The sequence below is a fragment of the Pristiophorus japonicus genome, chromosome 14 (genome assembly GCF_044704955.1).
Source record: "Pristiophorus japonicus isolate sPriJap1 chromosome 14, sPriJap1.hap1, whole genome shotgun sequence".
Taxonomy (NCBI): domain Eukaryota; kingdom Metazoa; phylum Chordata; class Chondrichthyes; family Pristiophoridae; genus Pristiophorus; species Pristiophorus japonicus.
In genome coordinates, this window is record NC_091990.1 from 89,139,683 (window position 1) to 89,160,653 (window position 20,971).

The following is a 20,971-nucleotide window of genomic DNA, read 5'->3' on the forward strand; positions in this document are numbered from 1 at the left end:
CGATTTTCTTCCTCTAGAATCCTGCCGCTGAAGCCTGGAAAGTGTGTTCGGGTCATCTCAGCTGGATCCCACGCAGTCGTGCTGAGTGGTCTGTGCCTTGGGTGCTGTGCTGTTCTGCTCTCAAGTGCTGGATCCACCCTCAGGTGAGGGCTTGCTTTGCCTCTGAGCACAGGGGACTTCGATCGCTGGAGGGGTGAAGTCTTCCTATTTCCAATGGATCTTCTCCATCCACCTTTTGCCGAGCAGCGTTGGTCCATCACCTGCAACAATCCACAGAGGTAACTTGTGCACTGCACCATCATGGAGTACCTTTACATTCATGCTACCAATGACTGGGATGATTTCATCGGTGTAGATGCGCAGCTTTGCCTGAACCGGGACCAACACGGGTCATTCAGCTTGATTGTCCCAGAGCCTTTCGAAGGCTCCTTGATTCATCACTGACTTCCATCTTCAGCAGGGAACACTCGGTGGTGCAGGTAAACATGCTATGTACCTTCCTGTGGACTAGGCTGCCTCTCTGCCTATTGATTCATAATCCGCGCTGGATTCCTGGCCATTTGCAGACTCTTCATCAACACAGTGAGTCATGTTTCTCTTATACATTCGCTGGAGGTGGCCCTTTGTGCTGCAGCCTTTGCAAACATAGTCTTTAAAGTGGCACTGGTGAGCCCTGTGATTCGCTCCGCAATGCCAGCATGGTGCTACTCGATTAGCCCCCCTCGGCGGACTCTGAGTTAAGGGACTCGGGGGCCTGTTCTCTCTTCCCTGAGAGGGTTCACGCTCTATAGTCCAACCTCTAAATGGCGCCACTCTGTGCACAGTACCTGCTGGTTTGAGTCCTGAGGGTGGGTCTTCTGCCTAGAGCCGTAGTTTGAGGCCATGAATGCCTGGCTCACAGAGATGGTCTTCTGCAGTGTGACTGTGGTATCCACCGACAGTAGCTTATGAAGAATGCCCTCATGGCCAATTCCAATGACAAAAATGTCCCGCAGCGCTTCGTTGAGGTGGGTGCTGAATTCGCACGGTGTCGCCAGCCTCCTGAGGTCTGCGGCGCATTTCGCGATTTCCTGGCCTTCGAGCCGTCGGTAGGTGTAGAACCGGTGTCTGGCTATGAGGATGCTCTCCTTGGGCTTGAGTTGCTCATGGATCGGGGTTACAAGCTCCTTGTACAACTTGGTCAGTGTCTTTGCTTGTGCCACAGACCACAGACGGTGGGCCCACAACTGGTTAGCAAGATAGCTCTGCACTTATCAGCCAGTGTGGCCGGGTCGTCTCCTGCCAGGTCGTTTGCTGTGAAGAAATGTTCTAGCCTCTCCACAAAGGCGTCCCAATCATCACCATCGGCGAACTGCTGCTACGTACCAAGGGTTGCCATTTCTGCGTGAAAGTTCGTAATCACGTTGCCAATTGTTGTGTCCTTAGATGCACTAGTAATGACTCCATGAGGCAATTTGTTGTACTTGAACTGTAGCGACCTTAGTCCTTTATTAGTTGACTCCAGAGTGAGGATCACACCTGGTGGCCTGCCTTTTATACTAGGCCAGGCACACCTGTACAGGTAACCTACAAGTCTCCCACTGCTGTGTCCTCTGGTGGCACACCTTGTGATAGTACCAACAGTAGCCATATCGGATACATGACAGTTGGCACGTATATGCATCATGACAACTGGCTGTTCACCCTACCCCTCCAGAATGCGCTGCAGCCGCTCCGAGACATCCTTGACCCTTGCACCAGGGAGGCAACATATCATCCTGGAGTCTCGTTTGTGGCCGCAGAAACACCTATCTATTCCCCTTACAATAGAATCCCCTACCACTATAGCTCTCCCTCTCTTTTTCCTGCCCTCCTGCTCAGCAGAGGCACCCATGGTGCCATGAACTTGGCTGCTGCCCTCCCCTGATGAGCCATCTCCCCCAACAGTACCCAAGGTAGTATATGTGTTTTGGCAGGAGATGACCGCAGGGGACCCCTGCACTACCATTCTTCCACTGCTCATCCTGATGGTCACCCATTCCCTATCTGCCTCTGTAACCTTTGCCTGCGGTGTGACCAACTCACTAACCATACTATTCACGACATTCTCAGCATTACAGATGCTCCAGAGTGAATCCATCCGTAGCTCCACTCCCACAATGCGATCTGTCAGGAGCTGCAGTTGGGGTTGTTCTCCTTAGAGCAGAGAAGGCTGAGAGAAGATTTGATAGAGGTGTTCAAAATCATGAGGGGTCTGGACAGTGTAGATAGAGAGAAACTGTTCCCATTGGTGGAGGGTTGAGAACCAAAGGACACAGACTTAAAGTGATTGACAAAAGAACCAAAGGCGACATGAGGAAAAACTTTTTTTACGCAGTGATCTGGAATGCACTGCCTGAAAGGGTGGTGGAGACGGATTCAATCGTGGCTTTCAAAAGGAAATTGGATAAGTAACTGAAGGAAACATTTGCAGGGTTACAGGGAAAGGGCGGGGTACTAGCTGAGGTGCTCTTGCAGAGAGCTGGCACGGGCTCGACGGGCTGAATGGCCTCCTTCTGGGCTGTAACCATGATTCTATGTTTCTAACTTATCACAAACCAACCGTTTGGCCAACTATTATGGATTTGATGAGGGAGTTATGTCAAACAAACATGTAAGCAAAAGGCAGGCTGTGAGGGATCATTGGCTGTGAGCTACATTATATTGCTCAGTGTCATGGTGGATAAGGTGTTTATTATGCCTAGTGGCAAAATGCATAGATGCAGGAAAGCACTCTATGCCACCTAGCAGGAAGGTGTGGATTCATGCATGACCTTCTCGACCTGTAAATTCCTGGTCTTAGCCGAGTTAGGGAAAATAGGAGACATGAATCCAGTTATGCTGGGACAGGCTCATATCAGTCCTCCTCTTTAGTCAGGGAGTGATGATAATCTTCTTTATTTTGAAGTTAACTTTTCTGCTGTCAGAAGCAGCAGAAAAGTTAACTTCAAAATAAAAAAGATTAAAAAAAAACAAATCAACATTTTCTTTTACAGCAAGCTGTGTACTAATGATGTTCTTCTCCTCTTCCTCAGGTGGAATTTTGGAACATTTATGATGGTAAGAAACATTTGCAGTCTCCTACATCTTGCATGTTATTTTCTTGTCTTTTCAGTTGGGCTTCCTGCATCACAGACAATCCTCTCCCTTCCCCACCATCGACCAAGAAGATGGGCAGTTGGCCTGCTCTTTGGCTTCTGCCAATGTCGCCCTGTGTCTCTGGGTTACTGTGATAGAAAACATACGTATCCAGTGGTTTGGGCTTTGGACAGTCTAAGCTGCATACCATGGATCTCTGACTATGAAACACAGTTTTAAAAAAAAAATAATTTTTAATATTTGGGCATAGCAGGCAAGGCCGGCATTTATTGCCCATCCTTAGTTGCCCTGAGAAGATGATGGTGGGCCATCTTCTTGAACCTCTGCAGTCCATGAGGTGAAGCTGCTCAATGCTGTTAGGTAGGGAGTTCCTCTTATTATTCATTCCTGCAGTTTGATACAACTGAGTGGTTTGCTAGGCACATTCAGAAGGCAAGTCAACCACGTTGGTGTGGGACTGGAGTCACATGCAAGCCAGACAGTAAATTTCCTTCCCTAAAGGACATTAGTGATCCAGTTGGGATTTCATGACAATCCAACAACTTCATGGTCAATTTTACTGATACCAACATTTTACTTCCAGTTTTTTTTAAACTAAATTCAAATTCTCAAATTGCCATGGTGGGATTTGAACTTACGTACTCTGGATTATTAGTCCAGGCATCAACACTACTAGTGCAGTTCAACAACAACAATAACAATTTGTATTTATATAGCTCCTTTAACATAGTAAAAACACCGCAAGGCGTATTACAGGAGCGTAATCAAACAAAACTTGACACTGAGCCACATAAGCAAAATTTGGTCAGGCAGAGTCAGCATGGAGTTATGAAGGGGAAGTCATGTTTGACAAATTTGCTGAAATTCTTTGTAACGAACAGGATGGATAAAGGGGAACCAGTGGATTTGGACTTCCGCAAGGCATTTGACAAGGTGCCACATAAAAGGTTACTGTACAAGATAAAAGTTCACGGGGTTGGGGGTAATATATTAGCATGGATAGAGCATTGGCTAACTAACAGAAAACAGAGAGTCGGGATAAATGGTTCATTCTCTGGTTAGCAACCAATAACTAGTGGGGCACCGCAGGGATCAGTGCTTGGACCCCAACTATTTACAATCTATTTTAACGACTTGGAAGAAGGGACTGAGTGTAATGTAGCCAAGTTTGCTGACGATCTAAAGATGGGTGGGAAAGCAAATTGTGAGGAGGACACAAAAAATCTGCAAAGGGACATAGACAGGCCAAGTGAGTGGGCAAAAATTTGACAAATGGAGTATAATGTGGGAACATGTGAGGTTATCCACTTTGGCAGTAAAAATAGAAAAGCAAATTATAATTTAAATGGAGAAAAATTGCAAAGTGCCGCAGTACAGCGGGACATGGGGGTACTTGTGCATGAAACACAAAAGGATGGTATGCAGGTACAGCAAGTAATCAGGAAGGCCAATGGAATCTTGGCCTTTATTGCAAAGGGAATGGAGTATAAAAGCAGGGAAGTCTTGCTACAGCTATATAAGGTATTGGTGAGGTCACACCTGGAATACTGCGTGCAGTTTTGGTTTCCATATTTACGAAAGGCTATACTTGCTTTGGAGGCAGTTTAAAGAAGGTTCACTAGGTTGATTCTGGGGATGAGGGGTTGACATGAGGAAAGGTTGAGTAGGTTCGGCCTCTACTCATTGAAATTCAGAAGAATGAGAGGTGATCTTATCGAAAAGTATAAGATTATGAGGGGGCTTGACAAGGTGGATGCAGCGAGGATGTTTCCACTGATAGGGAGACTGGAACTAGAGGGCATGATCTTAGAATAAGGGGCCGCCCATTTAAAACTGAGTTGAGAAGAAATTTCTTCTCCCAGAGGGTTGTAAATCTGTGGAATTCACTGCCTCAGAGAGCTGTGGAAGCTGGGAGATTGAAAAAATTTAAGACAGAAATAGACAGTTTCTTAAACGATAAGGGGATAAGGGGTTATGGGGAGCGGGCAGGGAGGTGGCGCTGAGTCCATGATCAGATCTTATTGAATGGCAGAGCAGGCTTGAGAGGCCGTATGGCCTACTCCTGTTCCTATTTCTTATGTTCTTATGTTCTTATAAGGGCAGACAACTAAAAGCTTGGTCAAAGAGGTAGGTTTAAGGAGCGTCGTAAAGGAGGAAAGAGAGGGAGAGAGGTGTAGGTGTTTAAGGGAGGAATTCCAGAGCTTACGCCCATGGCAGCTGAAGGCATGGCCACCAATGATGGAGCGATTAAAATCGGGATGCTCAAGAGGACAGAATTGGAGGAGTGCAGATATCTCGAAGGGCTGGGTTGTGGAAGAAATTACAGAAATAAATAGGGGCATGACCATGTAGCGATTTGAAAACAAGGATGAGAATTTTAAAATCGAGGCATTGCTTAACCAGGAGCCAATGTCGGTCAGTGAGCACCAGGGTGAGGGGTGAACAGGACTTGGTGTGAGTTAGGACACATGGGCAGCAGAATTTTGGATGACCTCAAGTTTACGGAGGGTAGAAGATGGGAGGTCGGCCATGTCATGTATCTCACATTACTGTATATAACTGTATCTTACCATGCTATACATGACTGTAACTGGATATGACCTGTAACAATAAACATACCTTACCACCAGGGGTGCACTTGAAGGAGACACCCCATACCTGTCCCACTGTGGTATATAAAGGGAGGTCTCAGGCAAGTGCAGCACTGGAGAGCTGGAAATAAAGGGGCAGGTCCTGAGTGACCTTGACTTCAGCATGTGTCTCGTGTAAGTCAGTACATTAGAGTCAGGGCTTAACAGTGGCGACGAGTTACGGGATCACAGAATCCATAGAATGGCTACCAACAGCTCAGATGAGAAATACAATGCTGGAGACCATTGGGATGACTTTATAGAAAGGCTCCATCAAAGCTTTGTGACCAAAGACTGGCTGGGCGACGATAAGGCAGACAAGAGAAGAGCCCATCTCTTGACCAGCTGTGGCTCGAAAACATACGCTTTAATGAAAGACCTGCTGGCACCCGAGAAACCAGCAAGCAAGTCATTTGAGGAGTTGAGCACACTGGTGAGAGACCACCTGAAGCCAGCGAGCAGCCTACACATGGCCAGACACAGGTTCTACAATTACAGACGCTGTGTGGGCCAAAGCATACCCGACTTCGTGGCGGAACTTCGGAGGCTGGCTAGTTCATGTGAGTTCCCCGATGAACTAAGGAGAGAAGTACTGAGAGACTTTTTTATTGAAGGAATAGGCCACGCAGGCATATTCTGAAAGCTTATAGAGACTTGACTCTAGAGGCAGCAGCACTGGTCGCACAGACGTTCTTGGCAGGCAAAGAAGAAACGAGGCTGATCTATACTTCGGGTACGACAACCAACGAGGCATCGGAACAAAGGGTTCACATTGTGAAACAAACCGCTACCCTCACACACAGACAAAGGCAGGAGAGCAGGCCTTCAACAGCAGTTAGTGGTGCCAGAAGCCATCAAAATCAAGGGCCACATGAACGGCCGATCACACCTCATCAACCCACAATGCGAGCAATCAACAACAGATTGAGAGAAGCTCAAGGGAGATCAGCCAGATGCAGCTCATCCTTCGGAAACAATGGAAACAGTCTGTGTTGGAGATGTGGGGGAAGGCACTCAACCAGGGTGTGTCGATTTCAGCATGCCGTTTGCAGAAACTGCAACTACACAGGGCATCTGGCTCGTATGTGCAGAAAAACAGCAGCTCGGCTGGTATACGAATCGGAAGGGTCGGAAAGCGGACCAGAAGACGGTTGGAACGGTGCACGGGACGCCGAGGTACAGCGGGTTAACACGATCAATGTCCACTGTTCTTACACCAAGATGCCTCCAATTATAATGAGAGTTCTACTCAACGGGATATCCATCAACATGGAACTGGACACGGGGACCAGTCAATCCCTCATGAGCGTTCAACAATTTGAACAACTGTGGCCGCACAAAAGCAACAGACCAAAACTCACAAAGATCGACACCAAACTAAGGACCTATACTAAAGAAATCGTCCCGGTCCTTGGCAGCGCCATGCTCTCAGTCACACACAAAGGGATGGTGCACCGACTTTCCCTGTGGATTGTCCCCGGGGATCTCCCAGCCCTGTTGGGGAGAAGCTAGCTATCAGAACTTAATTGGAAATGGGATGATGTTCACGCCATGTCATCAGAGAAACGGACCTCCTGCTCAACAGTTCTAAGCCATTTTGAACATCTCTTTCAGCCAGGTGTGGGCACCTTCAAAGGGGCTAAAGTTAGAATATACATCATACAGAATGCCAGACCGGTCCATCACAAGGCTAGAGCTGTGCCTTATGTGATGAGGGAAAAGATTGAAAACGAACTGGACCAGCTTCTGCGGGAAGGCATAATTTCTCCCATGGAATTCAGCGACTGGGCAAGCCCCATCATCCCCGTCATGAAGCCTGATGGATCCGTGCGAATCTGTGGGGATTACAAGTCTACCATAAACAGAGTCTCCCTACAGGACCAATACCCGCTGCCCAGAGCGGAGGACCTATTTGCCACGTTGGCTGGAGGAAAACTTTTCTCGAAACTTGACCTCACATCTGCGTATATGACGCAAGAACTGACCAAAGAGTCTAAGCTACTCACCACCATCAACACACATCGGGCCTTTTTGTGTACAATCGATGCCCATTCGGCATCAGGTCGGCAGCTGCTATATTCCAGTGCAACATGGAGAGTCTGCTCAAGTCCATCCCAGGGACGGTTGTGTTTCAAGATGACATACTCATCACGGGCAGGGACACCGACTCTCATCTCCGCAATCTTGAGGAAGTACTAAGTCGATTGGATCAGGTAGGCCTAAGAGTTAAGAAATCCAAGTGTCTGTTCTCGCGTCTGAGGTTGAATTTTTGGGCAGAAGGATTGCCGCTGATGGAATCCGCCCAACCGAATTCAAAACCGAAGCGATTCGCCTGGCACCCAGGCCCCGGAATGTCTTGGAACTACGCGCCTTTCTCGGGCTACTCAATTACTTTGGGAACTTTATGCAGAACTTGAGCACGCTGCTGGAGCCTCTCCACGTGCTACTCAGAAAGGGGTGCGATTGGTTTTGGGGGGAGGCCCAAGAATGCGCCTTCAATAAGGCACACAACCTTCGATGCTCCAAGAGTGTTTTAGCCTTTTTTGACCCAGGTAAAAAGTTAGTCCTTACATGTGATGCGTCAGCGTATGGGGTCAGATGCGTTTTACAGCACGTCAATGATGCGGGTAAATTGCAGTCCGTTGCTTCTGCCTCCAGGTCACTTTCGCGGGCGGAGCGCGGGTACGGTATGGTTGAGAAGGAGGCGCTCGCGTGCGTGTACGGTGTTAAAAAGATGCACCAATACCTTTTCGGGGCCAAGTTTGTGTTAGAAACCGACCACAAACCCCTCACGTCCCTACTATCCGAGTGCAAGGCAATCAACGCCAACGCCTCGGCGCGCATTCAGCAGTGGGCACTCATGCTGGCGGCTTAAGACTAAACGATAAGGCACAGACCAGGCACAGACAACTGTGCCGACGCGCTTAGCAGGCTACCCCTGGTGACCATAGAAGGGTCCAACGAACAGGACTGTGAAATGGTCATGACAATCAATGCTTTTGAATCCACAGGTTCGCCCATGACGGCTCGCCAAATCAGAGCCTGGGCGACCAGCGACCCCACATTATCTCTAGTTAAAAGATGCGTTTTAACCGATGACTGGGCAGGGACTCGCGATGCCTGCCCTGAGGAGGTCAAACCCTTCCATAGGCGCATGCATGAACTCTCACTACAGGCAGACTGCCTGATGTGGGGCAGCCAAGTAGCTATGCCCTTACGAGGCAGGGAGGCGTTTGTCCAGGAGCTCCATTGCGAGCACCCGGATCGTCCTTATGAAGGCCATAGCCAGATCTCATGTCTGGTGGCCTAGCATTGACGCGGACTTGGAGCTCTGCGTCCGTCAGTGCACCATTTGTGCTCAACTCAGTAATGCCCCCAGGGAGGCCCCCCTAAGTGCCTGGCCCTGGCCCACCAAACCGTGGTCGCGGGTGCATGTAGACTATGCAGGCCCATTCATGGGCAAAATGTTCCTCATAGTCGTTGATGCATTTTCAAAATGGATCGAGTGCACCATTTTAAACTCGAGCATCACGTCCACCACTGTGGACCGCCTTAGAACCATGTTTGCAACGCACGGCATTCCTGACATATTGGTCAATGATAATGGTCCGTGCTTCACCAGCGCAGAATTTCACGATTTTATAGTTGACCACAGTATAAATAACGTTAAGACGGCACCTTTCAAGCCGGCCTCCAATGGCCAGGCAGAGCAAGCAGTGCAGATCATTAAACAAGGCATGCTCAGAATCCAAGGTCCCACGCTGCAGAGCCACCTGTTGCGACTGCTGCTGGCATAAGATCTCGTCCACATTCGTTGACTAGGGTTCCCCCCGCGCAACTATTGATGAAAAGAACCTTAAAGACCAGACTCTCGTTAATCCTCCCAGACATGCATGAAATTGTTGAGGCTAAGCGTCAAAAGCTAACTGAGTACCATGACCAAAATTCGAGGGGGAGGTGGAATGAGATAGGGGACAAAGTATTTGTGCTAAACTATGGCCAGGGTCCCAAATGGCTTGCAGGGACAGTAACAGACAAAGAGGGAAACAGGCTACTGGTCGTACAAATGGACAATGGCCAAACCTGCCAGAGGCATGTAGACCAAGTAAAAAGTAGATTCACTGATAACACTGAAGAACCAGAGGCAGACTACAATGTGGAACTCAAACCACACCTGGTGGGCAGGCAGGTGGAACAGCCTGAGGAAAGGGCAGTCTCAACAGACAACCCAGGCGAGATACCAACAATCACACCGAACGAAACAGACAGCCCAGGCGAGATACCAGCAATCACACCGAACGAAAAACAGGCACCAAGGCAAACAACTGAACCACAACTAAGACGCTCCACGCGAGAGCGCAGACCACCTGAGAGACTGAATCTATAAGACCTCGGGGGAGGGTGATGTCATGTATCTCACATTACTGTATATAACTGTATCTTACCATGCTATACATGACTGTAACTGGATATGACCTGTAACAATAAGAATACCTTACCACCAGGGGTGCACTTGCAAGAGACACCCCTTACCTGTCCCACTGAGGTATATAAAGGAAGGTCTCAGGCAAGTGTAGCACTGGAGAGCTGGAATTAAAGGTGCAGGTCCTAAGTGACCTTGACTTCAGCATGTGTCTCGTGTAAGTCAGTACATTAGAGTCAGGACTTAACAGGCCAGGATTGCATTGTAATGGTCAAGTCTAGAGGTAACAAAAGCATGGATGAGGGTTTCAGCAGCAGATGAGTTGAGGCAGGGGCGGAGTCGGGCGATTTTCCGGAGGTGGAAATAGGCGGTCTTAGTGATGGCGCGGATATGTGGTCTGAAGGTCCTCTTGGGGTCAAATATGACACCATATTTGACCCCAATCTAGTTCAACCTTGGACAGTTGCCAGGGAGAGGGATGGAGTTGGTGGCTAGGAGTTTATGGTGGGGACTAAAGACAATAGTTTCGGTCTTCCCAATATTTAATTGGAAGAAATTTCAGCACATCCAGTACATTCAGGTTACAATTAATCATCCCTAATGTTCAATAAAAAGAGGTGGAATCCTCTATACTGGGGATGAAGTGAACTATTTACTATTTACAATCTATATTAATGACTCGGACGAAGTTTGCTGATGATACAAGGATGGGTGGGAGAGCAAATTGTGAGGAGGACACAAACAATCTGCAAAGGGATATAGACAGGCTAAGTGAGTGGGCAAAAGTTTGGAAAATGTAGTATAATGTGGGAAAATGTGAGGTTATCCACTTTGGCAGTAAAAATAGAAAAGCATATAATTTAAATGGAGAAAAATTGCAAAGTGCTGCAGTACAGAGGGACCTGGGGGTCCTTGTGCATGAAACACAAACAGTTAGTATGCAGGTACAGCAAGTAATCAGGAAGGCAAATGGAATGTTGGCTTTTATTGCAAGGAGGATAGAGTATAAAAACAGAGAAGTCCTGCTACAACTGTACAGGGTATTGGTGAGGCCACACCTAGTGAGCTACATACAGTTTTGGTCTCCGTATTTAAAGAAGGATATACTTGCTGTTCAGAGCAGGTTCACTAGGTTGATTCCAGAGAAGAGGGGGTTGACTTATGAGTAGGTTGGGCCTATACACATTGGAGTTCAGAAGAATGAGAAGTGATCTTATTGAAACATATAAAATAATGAGAGGGCTTAACAAGATGGATGCAGAGAGGATATTTCCACTCATACGGGTAACTAAAACTAGGGGGCATAGTCTTAGAATAAGGGGCCGCCCATTTAAAACTGAAATGAGGAGGAATTTATCTCTCAGAGGGTTGTAAATCTCTGGAATTCTCTGCCCTAGCGAGCTGTGGAGGCTGGGTCATTGAATATATTTAAGGCAGAGATAGATAGATTTTTGAGCGATAATGGAGTAAAGAGTTATGGGGAGCGGGCAGGGAAGTAGAGCTGATTCCATGATCAGATCAGCCATGATCTTATTAAATGGTGGAGCAGGCTAGAGAGACTAAATGGTCTACTCCTGCTTCTATTTCTTATGTTCTTATGAACACAAACCCAGAGAACAAGCTTTGATCAGTGCTGATTAGATGGGCTGAGTGGCCTACCCATTTTCTATTCTTTTCCTGTTCTGATATTCACACTAACATATCAAATCATTTTATTGTGAAATGTTTGTATGCTTTGTTTTCAGTTTGTGTCAGCAATAGACCGGGCAGTTCCCCTCCAGAATACCTGAAGCAGTGCCTAGATGGTAAGAATCGAGAGCATTTAATTCTGTCCATGGAAACTAGACTGCTCACTCATTTAATACTGTTGAACACAGGGTCTGGGGCTACTGGAGACCACAGCGGCCAAACTTTAACTACATCAAATGCCAATCTGTCTCAACAAAAATGAATATCCACAAGTAGGTTAGAATTCTCCTGCCATTAACATTCTCCCTGTCCTCCTAATTCAAAAATTCTGAGGCAGTTCAGCACCAACTTTTTTTGGGATGTACTGGTTATAACTACTTAAGTTACACAACCAAACTTCGTACAAAAACAGAATACTGCGGATACTAGAAATCCTAAATTAAAAACAGAAACTGCTGAATACACTCAACAGGTCAGGCAGCATCTGTGGAGAGAGAAACAGAGTTACCGTTTCAGATCAATGGCATTTCATCAGAATTGGAAGATGTTAGAGATAAACAGATTTTCAGCAAACACAGAATCAGGGGGAAAAGGGGCTTTGTCATTGCTTAAAAGCTGTTCATCTCTAACATCTTCCAGTTCTGATGAAAGGCCATCGACTCGAAACGTTAGCTCTCTTTCTCTCCCTAGAGATGCTGCCTGGCCTGTTGAGTGTTTGCAGCAGTTTCTGCTTTTGGGTTCCCAATTTCAACCGTTCTGCTGCAAGCAGTTATCGAAACACCAATTATTCTATTGCACAGTTCTATTTTACCAACGGTCTTTCCCTTCTCTGTGGATCCTGAAAAAGCTGTTTCCTAATAGAAACTTCCTTGTCATCATCATCAGAGGTGGTCCCTCGAATCGAGGATGACTTGCTTCCACGTCAAAAAGTTCACAGGTGTTTCAATGAAGGACCTAATATTCCAGGTCCCGAACTAAATCTTGAAGGGTGGAAGATGCCTGTGCGTGGATTTTTTTAACGTGTGGTGGCCGTTGCACACCAGCCACCACACGGGCTTGACAGAGTTAGGTCTTGGTCCAGTGGCAAGACAACTGGAGACCTGCTCTGCTGCATGTGCCTAGTGCGCACACATATCGCAGTGTGGGCTGGCCCGTGCTGCCCCTGGGCTCCTGGCCCCGAACTCACGCCTCTCCTGGGCCCCGATCATGTCCCTCTGCAATCTCTCACCGCTCCTTCGCCCCGGTCTCGCCGCTCCTGCTATACCTGCCCACGCTCCAATCACCGACCTGGATCTTGGTGACGTCTCTCTTCATTGCCGTTCGCCCAGCATGTGCTGCTCCCTGGAGTGGTATGCCGCTACGCTGCTCCTTCCTCTCCCTGGCCTGCTCTGATGCTGCTAGCAAGCTGGGGGCCGCTCAGCCTGCTGGGCCAGGCCGCCACACTGCTATTCCGCTCCCCGGCCTGCTGCAAACTTCCTTGTATTCTCTAACTGGAGGGCAAGAAGAGGAGAAGGGTCAACACTGATTCCCGCTCGGTAAACAGCCAACAGCCCAGTAGATACGTGGAGCAGCAAGTCTACCAAAGGCCACAGGTGAAAGGGAGGTGGTGTGCAAGTGGTTTATGAGTTGAATTATGAGCCTTAAAGCGACGTTATGTGATGAGTCCTTGAGAAACCTGATTAGAGATCTCACTAATACACAACAAGATTTATTTGGATCAGCACAGTCTCTAGTTTCAGCACGCCCCATCCCCCTTCCTCCCCCGCACCCAAGCTGGACTCTGGGTCCTCAGTAGTCACCAGGACAGCAGCCATTTATCCAAATTACTATTGGCTCCATTAGTAAGAAACAAAAATAAGTTATGGAATTGAAATTCTTTGCTTCTTGTTCAGGACAATGCTATCAAGAAATTGGCTCCAATTATTCGGGCAACATTTCGATGACAGTGTCTGGAAAACAGTGTCAGAGCTGGTCGAGCAACTATCCACACAAACCAAAGTAAGTGACTGAGGCAGCTTTCATTAAGTCATTGAGCAATAATTGAAAGCTCTCCCGACCCCCGTTCCATCCCACCATGGCAGTTTGAGAATTGAATTCATTTTTTTACAAAATCTATAAATGTAAAAAGCTGGTATCAGTAAAAAGTGTCCATGAAGCTGTCAGATTGTCATAAAACCCCAACAGGGTCAGTAATGCCCTTTAGGGAAGTAAATCTGATGTCCTTTCCCGGTCTGACCTATATGTGGTTCCAGTCCCACACCAGCAAGGTTGATTTTTAACTGCTCTCTGACCTGCCCTGATAAGCCACTCAGTCGTTTCAAACCACTACAACTGCAGCAGTTCAAGAAGAGGGCCCATCACCACCTTCTCAGGGCAACTAGAACATAAGAACATAAGAATTAGGAACAGGAGTAAGCCATCTAGCCCCTCGAGCCTGCTCCGCCATTCAACAAGATCATGGCTGATCTGGCCGTGGACTCAGCTCCACTTACCCACAGCTCCCCTTATTGGTTAAGAATCTATCTATCTGTGATTTGAATACATTCAATGAGCTAGCCTCAACTGCTTCCTTGGACAGAGAATTCCACAGATTCACAACCCTCTGGGAGAAGAAATTCCTTCTCAACTCGGTTTTAAATTGGCTCCCCCGTATTTTGAGGCTGTGCCCCCTAGTTCTAGTCTCCCCGACCAGTGGAAACAACCTCTCTGCCTCTATCTTGTCTATCCCTTTCATTATTTTAAATGTTTCTATAAGATCACCCCTCATCCTTCTGAACTCCAACGAATAAAGACCCAGTCTACTCAATCTATCATCATAAGGTAACCCCCTCATCTCCGGAATCAGCCTAGTGAATCGTCTCTGTACCCCCTCCAAAGCTAGTATATCCTTCCTTAAGTAAGGTGACCAAAACTGCACGCAGTACTCCAGGTGCGGCCTCACCAATACCCTATACAGTTGCAGCAGGTCCTCCCTGCTTTTGTACTCCATCCCTCTCGCATTGAAGGCCAATATTCCATTCGCCTTCCTGATTACCTGCTGCACCTGCAAACTAACTTTTTGGGACAAGGACCCCCAGGTCCCTTTGTAATTTCTCCCCATTCAAATAATATTCCCTTTTACTGTTTTTTTTTCCAAGGTGGATGCCCTCACACTTTCCGACATTGTATTCCATCTGCCAAACCTTAGCCCATTTGCTTAACCTATCTAAATCTCTTTGCAGCCTCTCTGTGTCCTCTACACAACCCGCTTTCCCACTAATTTTGTGTCATCTGCAAATTTTGTTACACTACACTCTGTCCCCTCTTCCAGGTCATCTATGTATATTGTAAACAGTTGTGGTCCCAGCTCCGATCCCTGTGGCACACCACTAACCACCGATTTCCAACCCGAAAAGGACTCTCTGCTTTCTGTTAGCCAGCCAATTCTCGATCCATGCTAATACATTTCCTCTGACTCCGCGTACCTTTATCTTCTGCAGTAATCTTTTGTATGGCACCTTATCGAATGCCTTTTGGAAATCTAAATACACCACATCCATTGGTATACCTCTATCCACCATGCTCGTTATATCCTCAAAGAATTCCAGTAAATTAGTTAAACATGATTTCCCCTTCATGAATCCATGTTGCGTCTGCTTGATTGCACTATTCCTATCTAGATGTCCCGCTATTTCTTCCTTAATGATAGCTTCAAGCATTTTCCCCACTACAGATGTTAAACTAACCGGCCTATAGTTACCTGCCTTTTGTCTGCCCCCTTTTTTAAACAGAGGCGTTACATTAGCTGCTTTTCACTCTGCCCTCATCTCACTGTAGTCCCCTTTGTTTAAGCATAGTACGCTCATTTAAGACACTATTTCCTCACCCTCAATCTGTATTACAAATTCAACCATACTGTGATCACTCATTCTGAGAGGATCTTTTACTAGGAGATTGTTTATTATTCCTGTCTCATTACACAGGACCAGATCTAAGATCGCTTGCTCCCTTGTAGGTTCTGTAACATACTGTTCTAAGAAACAATCCCATATGCATTCTATGAATTCCTCCTCAAGGCTACCCCGTGCGATTTGATTTGACCAATCGATATGTAGGTTAAAATCCCCCATGATTACTGCCGTTCCTTTTTCACATGCCTCCATTATTCCCTTGATTATTGCCCGTCCCACCATGAAGTTATTATTTGGGGGCCTATAAACTACGCCCACCAGTGACATTTTTCCCTTACTATCTCTAATCTCCACCCACAATGATTCAATATTTTGTTCATTAGAGCCAATATCGTCTCTCACAACTGCCCTGATATCATCCTTTATTAACACAGCTACCCCACCTCCTTTCTCTTCTTGTCTATCTTTCCGAATTGTCAGATACCCCTGTATGTTTAATTCCCAGTCTTGGCCACCCTGCAACCACGTTTCTGGAATGGGTAATAAATGCTGCCCTTGCCATCCTGAGAATGAATTAAAATTAGATTTATTTTATTGTGAGGTAGGGCTTTCAATATCAATTGGCTGTATCACCACATTTCTAACATAATTTTTATAATCTGTCTATTGTTTTAAAAAAATCACCCTGCTCTTTCACAAAGGACAAAATGTTGTTGATTGAAAGCTCTTTGGGGACTAAATTCGTGTACGCCCCAAACCAGGCATAGCAATGGTGTGCCACAACAGAGAGGCCTGAGGACCAAACTAAATTTGTCCTTGGCCTATACATTACAATTCAGGCAAGCTACAGACGCCAATCGGGCACCCCGCTGCAGCTCGCCTGACGGGCCCTAACAAATTTCGGCTGATGCCGAGGCCCATGGGTAAGTCAGGGAGGGGTGGAAGGAGACTATCGGGGGGGGGGGGGGGGGGGAAGGGTGGTGCGAGGGCAGGCTGGCAGTCGCCCAGTGGCCCAGTTGTTTAGTGGAGCCAGGTGGAGCACTTCTGCCCCTTCTGACTCCGCAAACAATAAAGTTCGGCAAAGCTTTGGGGCCTTGAACAGGCCCCATCAGTCCTTTTAAGGACCGATGATTAGGCAGCTCAGGACCCAGAAAGACTTGATGGAGCTTGGGCATCGTACCTGAAAACCTTTTTCTAAGTTGAGGGACATAGCTGGGTACAACTCACCATAAAACAACCAACTGTCCACACTGTGCCTCAAAGTGCATTCTGCAGTAAAACCCCAAATTTGGGAATCTCAGTGTAATTCTTCAACTTAAGTAAAATTCAATACCATTTTAATCCCACTCCCTCTTTTATTTCTGCTAATTCTGCCAGTGTAGTGACAGGAATGCTCAAATAAAGCCCATTGATGTATTCCCACCACGACCATCTCCTTATCTCATAAAAGAATCTGCAACTAGTCTTGAAGAAAATAAACGGTCATTTAAGAGGCATCCTCTGGAGAGTTCCTTTGAGAAAAATGATTTTTTTTTAAAGGTTGCATTTTAGCAGTATAATTGTTATGTGTAAATAGTTCCGGGACAAACTGTGGCTACAAGAGCAAATCAGAGGCTGGGTAATTCTGCGGCGAGTGTCTCATTTCCTGACTCCCCAAAGCCTTTCCACCATCTGCAAGGCTCAAGTCAGGAGTGTGATGGAGTACTCTCCACTTGGCTAGATGAGTGCAGCTCAAATAACACTCAATAAGCTCGACATCATCCAGGACAATGCAGCCCACTGGATTGGCACCCCATCTACCACCTTAAACATTCACTCCCCCCACCACCAGTGCATCATGACTGCAGTGTGCACCATCTACAAGATGCACTGCAGCAAAAGGCTACTTCGACAGCACCTCCCAAATCTACGACCTCTACCACCTAGAAGGACAAGGGCAGAAGGAGCATGGGAACACCACCTTCAAGTTCCCACCATCCTGACTTGGAAATATATTGCATTCCTTCATCGTAGCTGGGTCAAAATCCTGGAACTCCCTCCCTAACAGCACTGTGGGAGTACCTTTACCACACGGACTGCAGCAGTTCAAGAAGGCGGCTCGCCACCACCTTCTCAAGGGGAATTAGGGATGGGCAATTAATGCTGGCCTTGCCAGTGAAACCCACATCCTATGAATTAATTTTAAAAAACACTAATTGAACACACCTGTAATTGCAATTCTCAGAAACCATCAACTCATCAGAAAACAATGTCTCAAATTCATGTGCAACTAACAGTGGAAAAAAGCAATGACTGATTGCCCACCAACCAAACAATCTGTTTTAAGCTCTAGAATTACCTCACTAAACCTCTCCGCCTCTCTACCTCTCTCTCCTCCTTTAAGACGCTCCTCAAAATCTCTTTGAACAAGATTTTTGTCACGTATCCTAATAACTTTGACTCGTTGTCAATTTTCAAATCTAATTTATGCTCCCGTGAAGCACCTGGAAACATTTTATTATGTTAAAGATTCTATATAAATGCAAGTTGTTTCTTAATTAGTACTGAAAGCCTCCAATCCCAGTGAATAAAAGCTGATTTTTCTTGTAACACACTCAAGCTAACACAAGTTAAAACACTGGCTGCAAGCTTCAAAAGTTGATGGTTAGCAGGCATGTCAATTCAGAGTGCAATATCCCATTTATTATACATCAACAGGCCCTAATTCTTATCACCATTTCCCCCCTGGATGGCCAGACATAGACAAAACATATAAAATAGCTGCAGGAGTAGGTCATTCGGCCCTTCGAGCCTGCACCACCATTCCATAAGACCATGGCTGATCATTCCTTCAGTACCCCTTTCCTGCTTTCTCTCCATACCCCTTGATCCCCTTAACCGTAAGGGCCATATCTAACTCCCTCTTGAATATATCCAATGAACTGGCATCAACAACTCTCTGCGGCAGGGAATTCCACAAGTTAACAACTCTCTGAGTGAAGAAGTTTCTCCTCATCTCAGTCCTAAATGACCTACCCCTTATCCTAAGCCTATGTCCCCTGGTTCTGGACTTCCCCAACATCGAGAACATTCTTCCCGCATCTAACCTGTCCAGTCCCGTCAGAATCTTATATGTTTCTATGAGATCCCCTCTCATCCTTCTAAACACCAGTGAATAAAGGCCCAGTTGATCCAGTCTCTCCTCATATGACAGCCTGGTGAACCTTCGCTACACTCCCTCAATAGCAAGAACGTCCTTCCTCAGACTAGGAGGCTAAAACTGAACACAATATTCCAGGTGAGGCCTCATTAAGGCCCTGTACAACTGCAGTAAGACCTCCCTGCTCCTATATTCAAATCCCCAAGCTATGAAGGCCAACATACCATTTGCCGCCTTCACCACCTGCTGTACCTGCGTGCCCACTTTCAGTGACTGATGAACCATGACGCCCAGGTCTCATTGCACCTCCCCTTTTTCTAGTCTGCCGCCATTCAGATAATATTCTGCATTCGTGTTTTTGCCCTGAAAATGGATAACCTCACATTTCTCCACATTATACTGCATCTGCCATGTATTTGCCCACTCACCTAATCTGTCCAAGTCATCCTGCAGCCTCTCAGCGTCCTCCTCACAGCTCACACCGCCACCCAGTTTAGTGTCATCCGCAAACTTGGAGATATTACACTCTATTCCTTCATCCAAATTGTTAATGTATATTGTAAAGAGCTGGGGTCCCAGCACTGAGCCCTGCGGCACTCCACTAGTAACTGCCTGCCATTCTGAAAAGGACCCGTTTATCCCGACTCTCTGCTTCCTGTCTGCCAACCAGTTTTCTATCCACGTCAGTACATTACCCCCAATACCATGCACTTTGATTTTGTACACCAATCTCTTGTGCGGGACCTTGTCAAAAGCCTTTTGAAAGTCCAAATACACCACATCCACTGGTTCTCCCTTGTCCACTCTACTAGTTACATCCTCAAAAAATTCCAGAAGATTCGTCAAGCATGATTTCCCTTTCATATATCCATGCTGACTCAGTCCGATCCTGTCACTGCTTTCCAAATGGGATGCTATTTCATCCTTAATGATTGCTTCCAACATTTTCCCCACTTCTGATGTCAGGCTAACCGATCTATAATTACCCACTTTCTCTCTTCCTCCTTTTTTAAAAAGTGGCGTTACATTAGCTACCCTCCAGTCCATAGGAACTGATCTAGAGTCGATAGACTGTTGTAAAATGATCACCAATGCATCCACTATTTCTAGGGCCACTTCCTTAAGTACTCTGGGATGCAGACTATCAGGACCTGGGGATCTTTCGGCCTTTAATCCCATCAATTTCCCTAACACAATTTCCCGCCTAATAAGGATATCTTTCAGTTCCTCATTCTCACTAGACCCACTGTCCCCTAGTACATTCGGAAGGTTATTTGTATCTTCCTTTGTGAAGACAGAACCGAAGTATTGGTTCAATTGGTCTGCCATTTCTTTGTTCCCCATTATAAATTCACCTGAATCCGACTGCAAGGGACCTATGTTTTTCTTTACTAATCTTATTCTCTTCACATATTTATAGAAGCTTTTGCAGTCAGCTTTTATGTTCCCTGCAAGCTTCCTCTCGTACTCTATTTTCCCCTTCTTAATTAAACCCTTAGTCCTCCTCTGTTGAATTCTAAATTTTTCCCAGTCCTCAGGTTTGTTGCTTTTTCGAGCCAATTTATATGCCTCTTCCTTGGTTTTAATACTATCCTTAATTTCCTTTGTTAACCACGGTTGAGCCACCTTCCCAGTTTTATTTTTACTCCAGACAGGGATATACAATTGCTGCAGTTCATCCATGTGATCTTTAAATGTTTGCCATTGCTTATCCACCATCAACCCTTTAAGTATCCTCTGCCAGTCTATTCTAGCCAATTCACACCTCATACCATCGAAGTTATCTTTCCTTAAGTTCAGGACCCTAGTTTCCGAATTAACTTTGTCACTCTCCATCTTAATAAGGAATTCTACCATATTATGGTCACTTTTCCCCAAAGGGCCTCGCACAACAAGATTGCTAATTAGACATACTTCTCTATGACTTACCCTAGTCTTTCTTCTAGGTGCCATCTGAGGATCCACATCACATGAGGTGGTTGGCTGCTGGTTTGGAATGAGGCTGTAAAGCTGGGGCTTGTCTCATATAATGTTGCCAAAAAGAGCAGTAAGCCTGAGGATTGGGAGGATTTTAGAATTCAGC

At 46.4% G+C, this 20,971-nt stretch overlaps 1 protein-coding gene across 1 annotated transcript in view; it reads left to right on the forward strand.

Annotated features, from left to right (window-relative positions):
• f2 (coagulation factor II (thrombin)) overlaps positions 1-20,971 on the forward strand; it is a 101,809-nt gene that overhangs the window by 10,948 nt on the left and 69,890 nt on the right. The window contains exons 3-4 of the mRNA XM_070898732.1: positions 11,916-11,975; positions 13,752-13,857. Of these exons, the coding sequence (XP_070754833.1) occupies positions 11,916-11,975; positions 13,752-13,857 (166 nt within the window). The remainder of the gene's footprint in view (positions 1-11,915; positions 11,976-13,751; positions 13,858-20,971) is intronic.